The sequence below is a fragment of the Mya arenaria genome, chromosome 13, assembly GCF_026914265.1.
Source record: "Mya arenaria isolate MELC-2E11 chromosome 13, ASM2691426v1".
Lineage (NCBI taxonomy): Eukaryota > Metazoa > Mollusca > Bivalvia > Myida > Myidae > Mya > Mya arenaria.
Window position 1 is genome coordinate 11,727,970 of NC_069134.1, and position 18,999 is coordinate 11,746,968.

At 34.6% G+C, this 18,999-nt stretch overlaps 1 protein-coding gene across 1 annotated transcript; it reads left to right on the top strand.

Moving 5' to 3' along the window:
- The first annotated feature begins 1,060 nt into the window (after positions 1-1,060).
- LOC128212987 (WD repeat-containing protein 70-like) lies at positions 1,061-18,384 on the top strand. The gene is made up of 18 exons (XM_052918434.1): positions 1,061-1,147; positions 4,221-4,292; positions 4,642-4,737; positions 6,263-6,412; positions 6,995-7,173; positions 7,570-7,629; positions 8,233-8,366; positions 9,718-9,871; positions 10,333-10,409; positions 10,900-11,080; positions 12,656-12,755; positions 13,542-13,626; positions 14,198-14,336; positions 14,802-14,902; positions 15,228-15,307; positions 15,652-15,768; positions 16,230-16,398; positions 17,831-18,384. Exons 2-18 carry the CDS (start codon positions 4,277-4,279, stop codon positions 17,919-17,921), a joined length of 1,929 nt encoding a protein of 642 aa, XP_052774394.1. The 5' UTR covers positions 1,061-1,147; positions 4,221-4,276; the 3' UTR covers positions 17,922-18,384.
- Positions 18,385-18,999: the final 615 nt, after the last annotated feature.

Below are 18,999 nucleotides of genomic sequence, written 5' to 3' on the forward strand. Positions count from 1 at the left end.
ACCTTTATGTCACAATGATTAACAAGTAACATTAGCTCCATAGTGACAAAAGCTTTTTAGTTTTATAGCAACAATTGAAATAACAAGTTTCAAAATCTGCTATACACGTGAGCTTAAGAACCATAAAATCGTTCTATTGTAATAAGTAATCAATGATGATGCACCCAGTGGGGATAGAATCCAGAACCCTCTGTTCCAATGTCTGTCTGTCTAATGTTCAGAAAATCATTTGGCACCAAGGCCAAAAATAATAAAATGGAATGGAAAGGGTTTTTATCCTTTTCAAAAACAGGAAGGGTAGGTTGGCTTTTTTTTATGAGGCTTTATGTAGGAATGTTATTGGGTAACGGCACTAAAGTTATATTTTTTGTGTGGAGCATACATTATCTGGTTAAAGCTTTAAAAGTTTTAAACTGCATATAAAAACACACTTAATTTTATTTGTATTTTTACCAACAGACTTTAAAAACGATAGGGAAATAAATATATCTCAACACGCTTGACTATCAATCCAGGGGTCGCAGGTTTGATTCCCCGTTGCATAAAAAAAATACTTATCATCTTCCGGGTGGGACGTTAAATGGGGGTCCCGTGTGACATGGCTATACACTAGTGCCCGTTAAAGAAGCAGGGTAGCTCAACCAGGGTTACATTCTGTCTGTTCACTATGGTCAAAAGCCTGAAATGACTAACAATCTTAATGGAGCACCGAATGGGCAAGGCCTGAGTGCGAGTATAAATAAGCTTACACACCATCATATTATATCTCTTCAAGTGATAAATTCTTCTGAAGTATTTCTATTTTCGTAGAAATGAACAGTCTTTGATTGAGGAGTCGAGGAGTATCATGGTAACCACCCTGTTATTCCATTTAATTATAGGGCATGAGAATATATATATATTAAAAAATGTACCTAAAACGGACCGCTTTTCTTGTTTCTATAATACATTGAATTCTACAGGTAATAGACCAGAAGTCAAAAAATGCAGAAATAAATCTTGTTTATAGGCACAAGGCAAGCCGAGCCGTTTTGTCTAATACTGTTCTTAAGGCTCAAAGCGTCTCTCGAAGACCCTGAACAATTATAGAAAAAACGTAAATAAATGATTTTAACGCCACACAAGATCATATGTTTCATTTATTAAGGTAAAATTATAAAGTTATTTTGATGTCAATTTGTTCAAAACCTATGTGGCTGTTATAAAATAATGAAACGTTTCTGCTCGTGTATTTTCAATTGTCATATATTTTCGTGTCAAGTTTATTTCTGAGACTTCGTATTCACATGAGCCATTTTAGACCACCGAAACTTGAATGTATGATGCAGATCCCAACAGCTGCACCTGGCTTACTTTAAATAGTTACCTGTGGCCTCAGCTGGGTAAAATCAGTCTTGATCCTGAAAATGAAAAAATACAACATTTTATGGGCTGCTTATCACATCATGGGACACAATACCCCTATTAATCATGATTTCTCGATAATATTTCATCATTCTATAAAATATATAACCCAGAATTGACAAGAGAAGAAACTTTCCCAAAGACACTTCGTCATGAAAACGGTAAATTTTATAGATAATATACCAATTAATCCGAACACTTTTTGATGTTTTTTACAATTATCTTGGAGAGTTTATGTTGCAGTAAGTTAAACTTTCGTATGAAACATCTTTGGTTCATGTGAAAACAGAGCTCAAAGTACAGATTCACAATCTCGTCAATTTTATGTCGAAAATTGTTCATTTTATGGACAGTAAATCACCCTTCAAATTTAGTCCAAATAATTGTACGTTGACGGATTTTTTTTAAATTTTTGATATGGCAAATCCTTCACGTACAAATTGTTTAGTATCAAAAGTGGGTAGTTGTTCCGATCAGGATTCCGGGTTAAAGCATATAGCGTCTGTAAAATATCATAAAAACAAGAAATTTTACCAGACAATGTTATTTTATATTAGTTCCGTACACAAAAAAATAAATATCCAACTTATAATTATGAGTTTGAAGGCTTTTCTTCATTTCATTCTGTCAAAACATAACGATAGGGCAATTGCAAGGCTTTAGGGCACAGTTTTAAATCGCTCGGAACATTTCGACCATTGGCCGAGTTGTTACGATTATATAACGAGGTCTATCTCGAAGCTTTGTCGGAGGAGGCCGAGTTATTACGATTGTATCGAGTTGTTCCCCTTCGCATAATTGTTGTCTGTGTCAGTCAACTTTCGTTTTCTTGGAAAGGTAAACAACTTGTTTTAATGCATTAAATGCTTGTTCAGTGCAAAATAACATTTCACTTACATGGTAAAATATGAATATAACTCTTTATGATCAATTTCAACCATAAAATACTTCACTTAAAACAATTTCAATATTTTTAAAACACCCCCGTTTTTTGCACATTCCCGTTTAGACGTTAGGGATTGGCAGAATCCCGTATAACACGTCTATTATTTTAGACTACCTTCAAATTATGCTATGGAGGGCACATATACCGAACACTTGAAAAGCGAAAATACATGGTCATACAATAAGTGATTTATTGTTTCTGAGTTTTTTTCAAAACATTCGCTTCAAATGTAAACCGTGATTTCTATTTATAAATATCTTGAATGTAGGTTAACATAACTGCAAAACCTAAAGATGCGCGTGCCCCCTCTGATGTCATTCCCCCATGTGCTACATTTTGATCTTTAAGCTTATAAACATTGAATGGCATTTTTTAGAAAAATACTTAACAAAACAAGATGAAACTTCACAAGTGTGACCAAGGCAAGCCTCTGTATTGATCTAGATCCTTGAATAATCGATCACGGTAAACAAACGTGTGTTTTTGCCGGTGTTCGGGATTTGTGCCCTGTTCGGAAATGTACCGTCAACCAGTATCACTGCGTCCTGCGCAAAGAATAATAATTTTTTACATAGACACAACAAACTTACCAGTTATTCCAAATTATAACAGGAATCTGATTAAAATATACACACGCCAAAACTTTTCCATACGCAGGTCTTTTCGACTAATTCTACTGCTGTTATGAGCGCCTGAAATGATCCTGATGGTATCATTGTTTCATCATTCTTTTTCACAAAGTCTGCACATAGATCTGAGCATGTTTGTTTGTCAGCAATTGTTTACCAACTTTGGCATTGTAAACGTCAGTTGAGGATTCAGTGGTGAACCATATTGTTGAACTGTGTAGAATCTGATAAACCACTAAAACCAGTATGGGTTCAATGTTTTCCTCTTGGCCCCAGGTACAATTCTCAAGTCTATAAAATATACTTTCACATAATTTTCTTTCTTTGGTTTTCTCAGGACTTCTGGTATTGGAAACTTATTCCTATATGTGGCATAAAGGTTACAGTTAACAATGTTATAAGGTACAGAATACACACAATAAGTTCAAGTTCAAGGGTATGGTTTAGCTTTCCAAAATTCCCCCCAAAAGCCTTGCTATCAACATTAATTTGGAACATTGAATAGATGAGAGATGAACTGACACATGAACATACTTTGACTCTCCTGTTAACTGTTTGATAGTTGAAATGTTAACTAAAAACTGATCAAATTTTATGATAACAACCAAAGAGTTGAATAATGCAGGACATTTTCATATAGTATAATAAGAGACTGTTAAGGATCCCAATTTTCTTTTAGATATATCCCGAAATTGAACGATATTTGTCTTAAGGGTGATCACGAAGAATTGTATGGATGGTGGTCATCGAGAATGAAAAAGGCATTGTGGAAATGACATTAACTGAATGAACTTTTTTCATGCTGATGATAAATTGGTTCTGTTTCATTTTTTTTCTGATTTGTCTTAATGCAAGTCACTAGAACATATCAAAATGGAAATGCTAGATTTCCTAACCTCTTCCTGAAAGTCCTGGCCCCAATTTCTCGAAACTTATTAAGCTTAATAGGCTTAAATTTGAATTAGACAAAGAAATACTTAAAAGTGATTTTGATTAATAAAATATGGTAAATTGTGATAACCATAACAGAAATTCCTATTTTAAGTCTAATAACTCTTATTGAAGTTGATATTACGTGAATTAAAGGCAAAGGAAAATAGTGAGATTAGCTTAATCCTGTTATAAGGGACTTATGAAGTTTCGAGAAACTGTGGCCTAATGAATATCAATTAGATTTGATATATTTGAATGTAAAAATGAAGTTATGATTTATACACTACATTTGGGTTCTTTCTTTTCAGTATTATCCCTATGGACATTGTGGTGATAAAGTAGCCTACATTGAACAGAAAGCAATATGGCTGACAAAGATGGTATCAAGAATTTTCCATCGTTAAAAATCTGATTTGACAAATAACAAAAATTGTTAAATGACATTGAGTATGGCATATCACTTTACTATGACAATACAGTTAGAGTGGTCTCATGGTATAGGTGTCTGCCTACCGCCAAAGAGGTCATTGATTCCAGCTCCACAATGGTACTTTGTAGTATAAACAAACTCACTGTGATGATATCAATTTCTTTAGAAGTAATTATGAATACTTTTTACATGACTTATATAATTTTAATTTTAGTTCAATATATAGATGGTTCAAAAGCTTATAACATTAAGACAGTGTATTGTTTGTCTTTGTTTGACTGTATACATTTGTTACGTAGGTACAAAGAAAGCTCGGCAGTTTGATTTCATGTCCATGTTTGAGGAAGCCAGACAAACAGCTATTGAGAGAACTACAACCTCAGATCTGTCCAAAGGCAAGATGATGTTTTAGAACTGTCCTAGTTGTATAGCCATTAGCCAATAAGGTGGTAGAGAAATAAATTTGGATAATCACTGTATTATATATGGCCTAAGCCAGAATGTGTTCTTTTTATTTCAATATAAGCTTAAAACTACTGTTTTTTGCGGAGCACACATAATTGGCTCCAATTTTCGAATAAGAACAGTTTCTTACTTTTCCAGGCATTGAAGTCTGCGTCAGCATCTGGTTATTGATTTTTGCCAGAGTTGAGATTTTAAGTTAAATCTCTTAAAATGTTTATTTAATTGGCACGATACTTCACACAATTATCCAGGGCCGTTAGATAATTGAGTAGTAGCTCTTTAACAATCTTGAATACAAATCATTGCCCCTGATTGACTTAAAAAGTTAGTTCAGTTTAAGACTTTTAGTCATATCTCAATTTCATTATTCATTCATTCATTTGACAAGCTTTAAGTGTTCAGGGTATACCTGAGTGTGTGTTTTTTTGGCAAATTGGGACACTGACATTTCTTGTAAATGCAGTTGACATACAGCTTAAAGTAAATGTTCAGGGCCATCTGACAAAATTAATAGCTGTACATTATCTGTTTAACAAGTTATAGCCCCTTATTGACATTGATAGTTTTTTGCTGTTTTTTTTAGCAAATTAAATGTTTTCTGAAAAAAAGACAATTAAGTTATTTATAGCTGTATGATCCTCAATTCAAGTTATGAACCCTGTTTTGACATGCACATTTTTAACAATTATGCATTGTAATAAGAAAGCAGCCTGTATTCAAGCTAGCTGTCTTGTGCCCGCTATTGATCTTTTTGCAGTGCAAAACAAAATCAAGAAATGTCTGTTGAAGTGACACAATGCAAATTGTACACATATTGATGCTTTGAGGGTGTAAAGACTTGCCTCTTCCCACTTCCAAGCGATACGTTCAGGAAAATACAACAAATGGTAGTGCAGTCAGTGACTTTGAAGTGAAGTTGAGTGACTGGCTGAAGATATTTCCAATTGTTTTGACATACACTTGGGGCAGAGTGAAAGCCACGATCTTTTAGTGCTTCAATAAGTTGAAATGCTAAGTTCATTTACTAACAGTAGTAAGAGTAGATAAACTAAAGAGACTGGAAATTAATAAACTAGTACATCAAACACTTGATCAGCTTTTAGATGGGCACAAAGTTTATTTTGAAAAAAACTTAAGTTTAGAAATATGCTGTTCTCTTATTTTGTACTGAGGGCTATTCCAGTAAAACAGTAAAACATATAACCCGGGGGGGGGGGGGGGGGGGGGGGGGGGAATTATTTAAATAGTATATTGATGGGTGTCTTTTATTGCCAATTTGGACCCCAAAAGGGTAAATTTGCTTCTTTAGGGGGGTGGCATAATTTAAAAGTGCCTTGCCACAGTTACATGTTTAAATGAAATAGCCCTGAAAAAATCATGAAGTTTTAGAGATTATATTGATATACTCTTATATGAGTCAGTGCTATCAAAGTAATGATTCTGTGTTATTTGTAGATATTGATGGAGCAGATGCTGAAGAGACAGTAGCAAGAATTAACAAACAAACCAAGGCTCTTGGGTTGAGTGTTGGGAAAGAAGGTGCACAGAAGGCTCGGAAGCAAACAACAGATCACAGTTCGAGTGGATCAGACTCGTCAGACTCAGGTCTGGTTATGGTTACAGAATCAACCAAGTAATCATATATTAGGGTTCTCCTCTGCCATGCGGTAAAGTTAAAATTTTCTTTTCATGTCTATTAATGATCTGGTAAGTATAATTCATAAGGAAATATTTGTTTAAAGAAACTTCCTTATTGTGAAACTACATGTAGCAGTTCCAATATACCTCTATAAAACTTTCATCGTCATCTATATTGTGTCACATGGAGATTACAATTGTATAATGTTTAACACTTGTGAGTTGTGAGTATTATGTATTTATGGAATGCACTATCTAAAGAGTGGGTTCTAGGAATATAGGGAAAGCTCATTATTATTGAATTCTTGATGCTTGTATGAGTAACTATCATGATGATGGGCAAATACATGTGGGTTCCCTTTTTAACATAAATGGCAGTATATTTATATAATCATCAAATAAATGTGATTTTAAAAAATAAAGTAGTTTCAAGTATTAAAGTAAGAAATGAGCCCACTCAAAAAGCGGACTCCATATCCAACCAACCAGTACCTATGTACTGTCATGTTTTTAACCAGCTATTATTTTTATTGACTTCTTATGTTATAGATGATGAAATGATAGGGCCTCCAGTGCCCAAACCAGCAGCTGCAGCAGCCAGTGATGATGAAGATATTGGACCACCCCTCCCTCCCGAGATGAAGAGCTCCGGATCTAGGGAGGCAACTGGAGCAAGACAGACAGGGGGAGACTCAGATGATGATGAAGGCAGTGGGGAGGAGGAGGAGGTTTGTTATATGTGTGGATTTCATCAATGTTTTTTTGTATTACATTGAATTGCTGGATAATGACATGTCACTGGATTTATATCAGTTTAACTTTGATAGCAAGATAGTGATTCAATACAGGACAATAATTTTTTATGTGATTCAGGCTTCCCTTCCCTGATACAATTAATATTTAGTTTGTCGAATATAATCACAGAACTGTAAATTTTTAAAGGTTTATTCAATAGCTTTCCTTGCTAATTATTTTATTGTAAAATAATACCTATACATATGTATATAAGCCATTCGTAATTTATATCTTTAGTTTATTTAAGATGTCACATAAAAGTGTAAGATCTTGCTTCTCCATTGTAATCTGTACATCTATATTTCAAAATAGTAAATATTTGATTTCAGTCACTGCTGAGTAAAATACCCTCAAGTCTCAACATTACCTTAGAACATGGGAAGAAAACAGTAAGTTATACACACTTGGCTTGGTAAGAGTTTAACACCAGAGTGAGCTTCAGTTGTCAAGATATTGACATAATTTTTTTATTATTTAGCTTATAACATGTTTGTCAGAAGGGTGCCTACAATAATGATTCCTAAAACAACTTTGATAAGGGAAGGCAGGACTTGGGTGTCAGAGAGAATAATTAGGATTTGTTCTCCAAAGATTCTGGAAAAAGAGTTTTATTTTAGTCGGCTTGACCATTAGAAAATCAAGGAAGGCTATTACAATTGCCCTTGCATTGCTGTTGCGGCTTGGTTAAGGTTTGCATGCTCTATTCTATCATGCTCATCGCTCTGTTATGATCAAGGGACTTCAAACCTCATCGCTGTTTTCAAGGATTGCAAAGAACTAGGTCATACATGTACAACATACATTATTTATAGTTATTCTTTTGTCAAATTAAGAATTAAATGAAAATATGCCTTGGTTGACTATTTAAAGCTAATATGATTAAATATGAAAAACCCATTAATGCTGTTCAAAAATGGTCGACAAACTATTTTAAAGACAGCTGTTGTTCAATAAAACTATGAGAATATGAAATGTTTCCCCCTGCTATGCAGGTATCAGCGCTGGCGCTGGACCCTTCTGGTGCTCGTCTGGTGACAGGAGGCAATGACTATGACGTTAAACTGTTTGACTTTGCTGGAATGGACTCAACACTTAAACCCTTCAGGTCACTTAGACCATGTGAATGGTAGGTATATACATGAGTCTAAATGTATTGTAAAAGAGTTGAACAACTAAGGGCAGGAGACACAAAGCAAAACCCCATTTGCATATGAAGGTTATGAGAAATTCAAATGATTTCTTTTTTCAGACTCAAATACTGAACGAGATCAAAAGAAAGAACTTTCTGTTAAGACATCAGCAAGAAAGATTGGGTTATTTTTAGCTTGACTATTCGAAGAATAAGGAGAGCTATCCTAGTCGGCGTAACCACTTATGTTAAAGATTTTGTAAGTTTTTGTACCACCTCAAATATTTTCAAAGTCCATTGACATATGGCTTTGAAACTTTGCACACATGTTCACCATCATGCCCCCAACCTGTACACAGGAGAAGGTAATTTTATCAAGCATTTTAACAAAATTATTCCCCTTTTTCGACTTAGAATTTATGTTAAAGTTTGCGTACCACCTCAAATATTTTCAAAGTCCATTGCCATATGGCTTTTAAACTTTGCACACTTGTTCACCATCATGCCGCCAACCTGTACACAGGAGGAGGTAACTTTATCAAGCATTTTAACAAAATTATGCCCCTTTTTCGACTTAGAATTTACGTTAAAGTTTGTGTACCACCTCAAATATTTTCAAAGTCCATTGACATCTGACTTTAAAACTTAGCACGCTTGTTCACCATCATGCCCCCAACCTGTACACAGGAGGAGGTAACTCTATCAAGCATTTTGACAAAATTATGCCCCTTTTTCGACTTAGAATTTATGTTAAAGTTTGCGTACCACCTCAAATATTTTCAAAGTCCATTGACATATGGCCTTGAAACTTAGCAGGCTTGTTAACCATCATGCCTCCAACCTGTTCACATGAGGAGGTAACTCTATCACGCATTTTGACAAAATTATGCCCCTTTTACGACTTAGAATTTACGTTAAAGTTTGCATACCAAAAATATTTTCAAATTAAATTTATGTAATTTTCTCAGCACATCATGTTTTGCATTGAAATCTAATTTAACAGTGATCCATGCATGTTTCGCCAAAACTTTTCAATCCATACACCGAAAAGCGGCGGAATAGTCGAGCGTTCTGTCTCAGTGACAGCTCTTGTTTATTTTAATCTAACAAACATGTGAAGTCTGTCCTCATATTTTTTTTTAATATCATAATATTACATGGTGTCTGGATAACATATTGCTAGGGACATTACATCAAAATGACATTTAATGAGGCACATATAATACTGTACCATCACAATATTAATTTAGCTATAACATATGTGTGACAATCAAATTATGTATCAGTGGTACAAATCCAACATGTGATTGTCTCTGTGTCGAAAAACTTGTTAAGCATAATTTTTCAGTCACCCAATCAAACAGCTCCAGTACAGCAGTACAGGTGACATGATTCTGGTGGTCGCCGGCAACTCCCAGGCAAAGGTTCTAGACCGTGATGGCCATGAAAAGTTTGAGTGTAAGAAAGGGGACCAGTACCTAGCTGACATGGCACAGACCAAGGTAGGTGTCCTGTAGATCAATGTTTTAAATTGAATTAAGGTCATTTAAAAAAAAAAGATGTTAGTGCAACTGATATTTGTTATTCAGACAGATTACAATCTTCACTTACAGCCAATGAAAAGACCTATCAGCCTTCAATAAAAAACAACAACACTTAATCGTTAAAATTGTAATTTTACAACTTAACAGACATGACATCATAATTTGGTTACCCATCTGCTGACAAAAGGTTACAATCTAAGATAATTAGAACATATTATGTAAAATCTTTTTGACTTAAAGGGATCACTTGCTTCATCCTTCTGAATCATTAAGATTTTACATAATATGTTCTATTAACTATGATATTGATACTGTTATTTAAAGAGGTAATCAATCTGTAGTGTATCAGTACTTGTCAATTGATCTTCTTCTTTTGTATACTTCTTGGGAAAGGTTATAGAGAAAACTGCTTTTTATAGGGACATGCTGCAATGCTGAACTCTGGTTGTTTTAATCCAAAAGTGAAAGCAGAGTTCATGACTTGTTCAAATGATGGGTAAGTATTAACCTTTTCAATGACATATGCAGTGAATAGACTTATTATTGAGTATGGTCATGATGTAGCAGATGAAGTAACTAGCAGAATATGTCTGTTACTTTCAATGATCCTTTAAAAGATTGTTAGGCTTGAAACTTATGTATGAGACAATTACAACTATATCTCTAACACTCTAGACAAGAGTTCAGAAGTGTTTGATTTTATTTTTTTATCCAAGCTGAATCTCTTAATGTACATTTTCCATGCATGTTCATGTGGATGAAACAAGTCTGTTAGTTCTGACTCAACAAACTGCCCAAATATTCACAGTTGGTTGCCTCCTGGTATGCTCGCAGTATTTTTGGAAACAGTTTATGCTATCCATGTCAAGCTTTGTAATTTGAGTTATTCCCCTTTATCTTATGATGAAAATAGATGAGTGTTATCATTCTCTCGTATTGCTGTTGCATTTGATATTGTGATAAACATAGAGGTGTCATGATTCCAGAACTGTGCGACTGTGGGACGTTAATGACGAGGGTAAGAAGCAGCGTCACGTGATCAAGCCTCGGTCACAGCAGGGTCGAAGGGTCGTACCAACCACCTGTGCATACAGTCACGATGGTCGCTGGGTTGTAGCTGCATGTCAGGATGGTTCCCTGCAATTGTGGGATCATAACAGGCCCTTTGTAAGATGCTGTCTTGGTACTTTCCTTGATAGTGTTATATAGTTGGCAACTTGAAAATAATATCACGATTCAGTTTGGTAGTTTGGCTTTTTGTGGCTGTAATTGAGAACAATACATAAGCCTGGTATAGAGTTTATTGCTAGAGATGAAAACATTTGCATGTGACATGATAAGACACTGGTTAATGAAATATCACATAAAATGAAGATGTGGATACAGAGTTGAATAAATAAATAGTTTGCACACATTTCAGCAAACTTAATAAAATGTTTTTAATTGATCACAGTATATCGAAACTCATTTGATAATCACACACTTTTTTGCTGTTTTTATATAATTTACTGTTCAGCGCATGGGTCACACAGCTAACAAAATACAATGTCAAAGGTGCTAGATGTTAATGTACATATTTTTAAATGTTTCTGTATGAACCAATTCAGTCGTGCACCACAGCTTGTCATTAATATTGGAGTCACAATTTGTACATTGGTCAGTCAGTTGGTCCGTCTGCTGGTCTAAGTTTGTGGAGCGAACTTTTCCCAAAGTTTAAGAGTTATCAGATGATACTTGGTATACATTACAACTATGATGCATAGTATTGAATGAGGAGTTTTTGGAGTCTGATTATTGGTACACATTTTTGCCGTGATAGGTAGAAGTGACAAGTGTCCATTTCTTTTCCCATGGCTAACCCCGGCCAACTTCCTTTGAGTAATGTTTGAGTTATGTGCTCAGTTTAACTCTGGCTTACTTTTCTTGATATAATCTTGAAACATCTTTGATGATTTTTCTTTCAATACTTGTCCTAGTCAATTAGTAACAAGGCAAGGCAGCATGCAGGGGTAGTCATCACTTCTGTGATACAACTAGTTTCATAATGATCCAATGAAATTCTGATTTCAAAGCAAGGATTGAATCTAACTATCTAACTATAGCATGTTCGCTAAAGATCTCGATGTAGTGGTTTGAAGTTTCCTTATTCTGTGAAAAAAATAGAGTTTGATACGTGTTTTGATCTGTGAAATGGCTGGAAACTGGTTTTTACAGATGACAAAAGTTCAAGCACAGTGTAGAAATTTAAGTATTTCACTGACTTCGCATAGAATGGCATAATTATTAAGCACAGACATTTCTACATAGTCTCTCAACATCTTTGTGATAATTTAGTATCATTTGAGAACAAATGGGCAGGATAATAGCAATGGACTGGTTGCAAATTTAGGTCGTGCCCATGAGCCCATAGTACATGAGACAATTAAGAACCTATGTATAAAGTTCTGACAAACATTTATTTGTATCACACAAATGAATTCATGATTCTATAGAATAATGTATATAAAAGTAACTAGTAATGCTTGATTTAGATATTTCACTATATGACATATAAGTACATTTTTTTATTCTCTCCATACATGTACCTTCATTTTTAAAGGTATACTGTAAGTTCATATTCTGCAACATTATGTTCATATTCTTTGTTATTGTGCAACCTTAGAACAATACATGAGTCCAGTAATTATTTTGTCTAAAAGTATGAATAGTTTATCTGATCCTACATTGCTTCATTTTGACCAGGTGAATGTGTCCATGTTGTTGAGAACGGCGCACATGAATGGCAGTGATACAACCTCTCTGTGCTTCTCCTATGATGGCAGGGTGCTTGCTTCAAGGGGAGGTAATGATTGTTATAAGTATTAGCTTATATGGTATTTGTTTTGCAGTGACAAGGTATGAGTTGGGCAAACTCCATCTGTAAGGAGTCTGGATGTATAGAAACTCAGGATTACAATGAACACATTTTCTGGGCCTGATTTCATTCATTCTATATCTAATGTCAAAGTTAATGGTTATAAACCAACTGTGGTTATAATGAATATATAATGAACACTCTTTTCATACCCAATGGTGAAAACATAAGCAGTTGTCTATTGACCAGTAGATGACCCCTATTCATTTTAAGGTCATCAGGTCAAAGGTCAAGGTCACATTGCCTTAGAGGTGGAAAGCTTGTCTTAGTGATATGAAGGTTGGGCATGACCAGTAGATGACCCCTATCAATTTTTAGTTCATCAGGTTAAAAGTCAAGGTCACAGTGACATTGTTTGTGAAAAGCTTGTCCGAGTGATAACTTGACAATACCTGCACCCATGGCCCTCAAACTTGACATGGAGGATGGAAGTGACCATTAAATAAACCCTATTGATTAGGGATCATTAGGTCAAAAGGTTCATAATGACCCTGAACGCAAAGATCTTGTCCGAGTGATAACATGACAATGCCTGCATTGACGGTCCTCAAACTTGAGGTGGAGGTTGGGCATGACCAGTAGATGACCCCTTTTGATTTTGTGGTCATCAGGTCAAATCAGCTGGCATGCATATTTTATTCAATTGTCCAAATATTCCTGACAACATGGTGCTCAGGGGACCATAATGTTTGACAAACATCTCTTGTCCTTCAGGTGATGACACTGTGAAGCTATGGGACATTAGAAGCCTGAAAAAACCATTGGCAGTAAGGGAGAACTTGCCAAACTACTTCCCAAAGTATGTGTTTGTTTTATTCATGTTTGATTAAAAAATGTCTGATCAGGTGCAATAAAGGTTAAGTTTAAAAACCCCAATTTGAACCGCAATAAGTGCATGACATGTTATTTAACAAATTTATACCCCAATGGGCAGGTTGGTTAAATTAGGGCCAATTAGATGCATGATTGTTGTTCTCCAAGGCAAGGAAATATACCTAAATATTTAAGTTGACAGCAATCTTTCTTTTCAGATTTAATATATGTTTAATAAATCAACTCTAATGACAAGTATTTAATATTGTTGACAAAAGTAACATTTAACTTCTTTTGATTTTGTTATTAATTTTCAAGAACTGTTTAACCTCTGTCCCTTCTTTAAAATTGTTTATAAGCGAAAACAATGAGGTCAATTAAAAATATTTACATTGCCTTAGTCCTCCCTTAATATGAAATTGTAACGTAGAGCACCTGAAAATGACCAGCACAGGGGCCACATAGGACTTCAGGACTAACCATACCTGCAAGCAAATTAAGTGTATTAATAAAATAAACAACATATATATTTCACTGAGAAATGTACCTGATTACAGTACGGATGTCCTGTTTAGCCCGGATGACAGACTGGTACTGACAGGGCTGTCAGTGAAGAAGAATGAAGGCAAGGGCAAGCTACTCTTCATGGACCGAGAGTCACTGGGCACACTGACTGAATTGGAGGTTTCTGACATGGTAGGTTTCATTGACATTTGCTAGCTTTATATATACAAAGTTTAAATGCTTAAACGAAAATGTAAATTAGGTTGTCCAGTGTGTTAAAAAAACTGAATATCTTTACAAACTAAATTCATTACAAAAAATTCCTTCATTTTGGTTGTTAAAATCTGATGAAGATATAGAAACTTTAATATCTGTTGCTGGAAACAGCCATTTAAAGTGGCACTGACATTTAACTTTGCTTTTGTTGGTAGGTGAGATTTTATCATTTAATATACATTATATGTATAGATACATGATTAATATTTATGATGAACAGAAGTTGGTAAAAATCGCAAATAGATTTTCAGTGTGAATATGTCACAGAATGAAGCAAAAAAGATGGAGAAATGTCTGTTTGATAGTGTTGTCTGTTTCATAGTGTTTCAGAGTGTTGTCTGTTTCAGAATGTTGTACAATGTTGAGTAATGTATATTTCAGAGTGTTGTAAGATGTATCTGGCATCCTAGGCTGAACCAGTTTGTGGTTGGGTGTGGGGATGGGAAGGCTCAACTCTACTACGACGAACACAAGTCACACAGGTACACAGATAGATTTGTTTTCTGTAAATGGGTATTTTTACTGAATACAGGAATACAACAGCATACAACACCATGCAGACACATCATTATAAATGTATATTGAGTAAAAGAGAGTAATACTGTATAGATATAATTTTAATACCCTGACTTGGCATACTAATACATGTACCACAAATTGGAACTTTCATTCCCTTATTTCAGTATGGCCTGACTAAATGTTGTAGACAATTGATAATTGTCGGATAATTTGGAGGTGAAATGTCAATGTGAATTTTAATATGTATGAAGCTCATGTAAGTGATTATATATAATGTATATATTTCAGAGGAGCAAAGTTATGTGTGGCAAAGAAACCTTCCAAGACAAAACAAATGGAAATTGTAGCCCACAGGCAAATCATTACACGTAAGTTATAGCTATGAATTTAAATGATGTTTTTAAGTTTGAATTATACACAAGCTGCAAGTAGGAAAATGTTGTCCATCACATTTATATTAAGAACATTTAATTCACAATATTTTCCCCAAATAATAATAATGTATTGAATAAATCAATCTTTTATAGTCAAAGACATCATCTTTTGTAAACAAACAACTTCCATTTTATTGTTAAAGTAAGATGTCATTTTGACATACAACAATACAGTTTTTCATTTTCATTTTTCAAGATTGAATGTATTGTATGTACTTTCTGTTTCCTCACCAAATCTATGGTACTTTTTTATCCAACCTTTGCTCGGTGTATTCCAGCATATGCTCTGCCAATGTTCCGTCAGCAGCGTGAGTCTAGCACAAAAAAGCAGGATGAGAGAGCTAGGAAAGACCCGGTGCTATCTCGCAGGCCAGACCTCCCTGTATATGGACCAGGTACAGACTTAAAGTGAATATAATAACCTGCTGGAAGCTTCCTGCAGAAATTCTGATAGTTATATTTTGAACATCAGTCTTCCCTTTGAAGGAAATTGACACAAGTCTTATCTTCCATCAGACTAAAAACAGAACTACAAATGTAGAAAGCGATACCGGGGATCAATTTTTCAAACAATCTTATCTGTTTTAGCTGCTGTTATAGCTGCTAATCATTTTAAAATGAGATGAAGATAATCACAGTATATTTCAGCTGTTATAGTCACTATTTGATGTTTAAAAGAGAATTTCACATTTTTAAGACTTAAAGAACAGATTATCTATAAAATCAGAATGAAATAAAAACCTCAGCTAGGTCTTTTAAAGGACCTTAAACCATAATACTAGTAGCATGTTTGATTGTTCAAGAAATTTAATCCCTGATAATATCAGTAATAACAATTTTATTTTACTACTACCAGGCTCGGGTGGTCGCCTGGCCACGAAGGGTGGCACACTGTCACAGTATGTTGTGCAAACCCTCGTTATGCAGAAAGAAGATCAGTATGAAGATAATCCAAGGGAGGCAATCCTAAGACATGCCAAATTTACGGAGGAAAACCCCCTCTGGGTGGCTCCTGCCTATAAGAAGTATGTATGATAGGGTTCATTTCTTGGAGTACTTGTTAATAACAAGTGCAGTACCTTGACACCTGCTTTCATGAAGTATATATGATAAAATCTTTAATTGTAGAGTTCAGGGGCATAAATAAGATAAAAAAAAGGATGGCTTTTTTAAGAGGGGCTATGTTTGTTAATGTTGTACCATCTGAAGTCTTGTCCTCACGTTTCCGTATAAACATCTTTTGTTGTTCAAGTTAAATAACATAAGTCAAATTTCATTAAATATTTTCTTCAAGGATAAAATTTATTAGTTTGTTGAATCCTTAAGCTAGATACCAATTAGGTATTTCTAAAGCTCTAGTCTGTATTATGTTTCAATTTATGACCATTAAATTGATGCCTGAATGATGAAACACAAGTAGCATAAAATAATAAATAAGTTGGTTTGCTATCTTACTAAAAACAAACATTTTTTGTAATTTATTAAAATTGATATTCATTATCAAAATACTTTAATTTCTTGGACATTTATTCTGTTGTTATTTCTCTTTCAACATTATTGTTGATCATTTGGTGTTTATGGTTTAAGAAGTTCTTATCAATTATTAATATAGTTCTAATGCTTTAATTCTGCAAATATCTTGTAAAAGTCTTGTATTTTGTTTTATGAGCTACCATGAGAAGTGATCATGTTATAAGAGATCTTTGAGGTGCTATTGGTTAGTGAAAATCATGATTTGGTTAAGCGCCAGTCTCACTTTGCCTGCAATTGCACAAGATCAACTGCAACCAGAGCAGTTTTATGACTGGTTGCAATCAACTGCAACTTTAGTTCAAATTGTGTGTTGCAGTCACATTATGCATCAAGCCTAAAACAAATACATGACAGGTCAATTACAAGAAGTCTTTAATAAGTTGTTAACGGTGCAACATGTTGAGTTTATCTCTGGTCAAAATCAGCACAAGCTTTCAAACCCGGGACTGGTAACATGTTTGTTCATATTCTGCATTTCTTTTAGCAGGGCTTGTTAAATAAAATTGATGCTTAAAACTAATATAAGATTTCTGCCATTGTCATTCGACGACTTTTATCTCTCAAAGACCAGTTGTATTTTAACATGATAACTTAGGTTATCTTGCCACAAATACCAGAAAACCTGTTACAGCCGTGCGATTTGACAAAGTTTATTTGAGAGCATTAACAACAAATACCTAATCCAAAGGTAATGACTGGTCATAATTGTACAACAATCTTGTGACAACTAAACACAAATGAAGATAACTGATTGAAAACAATTGTAAGATGGTATAAAATTGTAAGTCTGTTGAAGATTGATTACACATGATTTGATTGCCAGAGATGCAGTATTTTCACCTGGTTGAAAAGAACACTTTCATATATGCGCATTGTGTTTTAATCTTTCTTTTTTTAAAATACCTTCTTCTGTTACCATTGCAGGACACAACCTCAGCCAATTTTCCAGGGTGAAGAAGAAAAAGTTGAGGAAACTGATATACAGCCTCCTTGGAAGAAACAGAAGAAAACTTGACACACTCATACATGGCCATATATGTATTTTGACATATTACTGTATGGAAATGTACACAGTCTTACATACATGTGCCTCTGATCATGGATCTTTACTGGATAAAAAATGCTACATGTGGAATGAAAATTAGTTAAGTGATAAGTATGGTATGGATGGTGCCATTTAACACACAAACTTGATCAGAGACAATGAATAAATCAACTGGATAGTGTCATAGACATTTACCAAAATCTCAAAGCTTTTAACATTTTGGATACTAAACAAATTTTCCAAGTTTTGTCAAAGAGGTGTAAAGTGCTTGGCTACTTGCCTAGCCAATTTGTAGAATAGTTGATGGTTGATGGTTATTTGGATGAGAATACATGTACCTTAACTGCAGGTGTCCATGTTTAAATGTTAAGCTATAATAGGTGATTGCATGAAATGTTTGAAATAGTGAAGATAAGATAAAAAATTAATATGACGGTGGAGTGTAAGCTTATTTATACTTGCAATTGAGCACGGCTCAATAAGCGTGTGCTCCGATAAGATTGTTAGTCATTTTAGTGTTTTTAGAGCATAGTGCACAGACAGAACGTTACCCTGGTTAAAGCTACTGTATAGCACTGTCACCCAGGACCCCCATTTAACATCCCTTCCGGAAGACAAATATTATAGTTTTAACTGGTGCAGAGGGGAATCAAACCTGGGAACCCTGGACTGACAGTCAAGTGTGTAACCACTAGACCAAGGATCTGCCGCTAAAGCAATCAAGATGACATGCGTCTTGAACCACTCTATACTTGCTACATGTACTTTTAAATTAATGACCGTCAATCGATTGCTTTTGCATATATGGCCTTGATAATCAGTGTAAACATATAATCAAATCCTCAATCCTTACATAACTATGATTTAAATAATAATGATACCTACATGATAATCTTATTACACATGCATTCATATATTGTAATCTAAGAAGATTAGTGAAATAGTAAGTTGTTATCATTGGATTTCATTTATTAAAGAGCTCTAGGTGATGAGGTGGCAAGCTGTCTGCCTCTTGCCCGGGCAACCATACCAGGGGACTTATCTCATA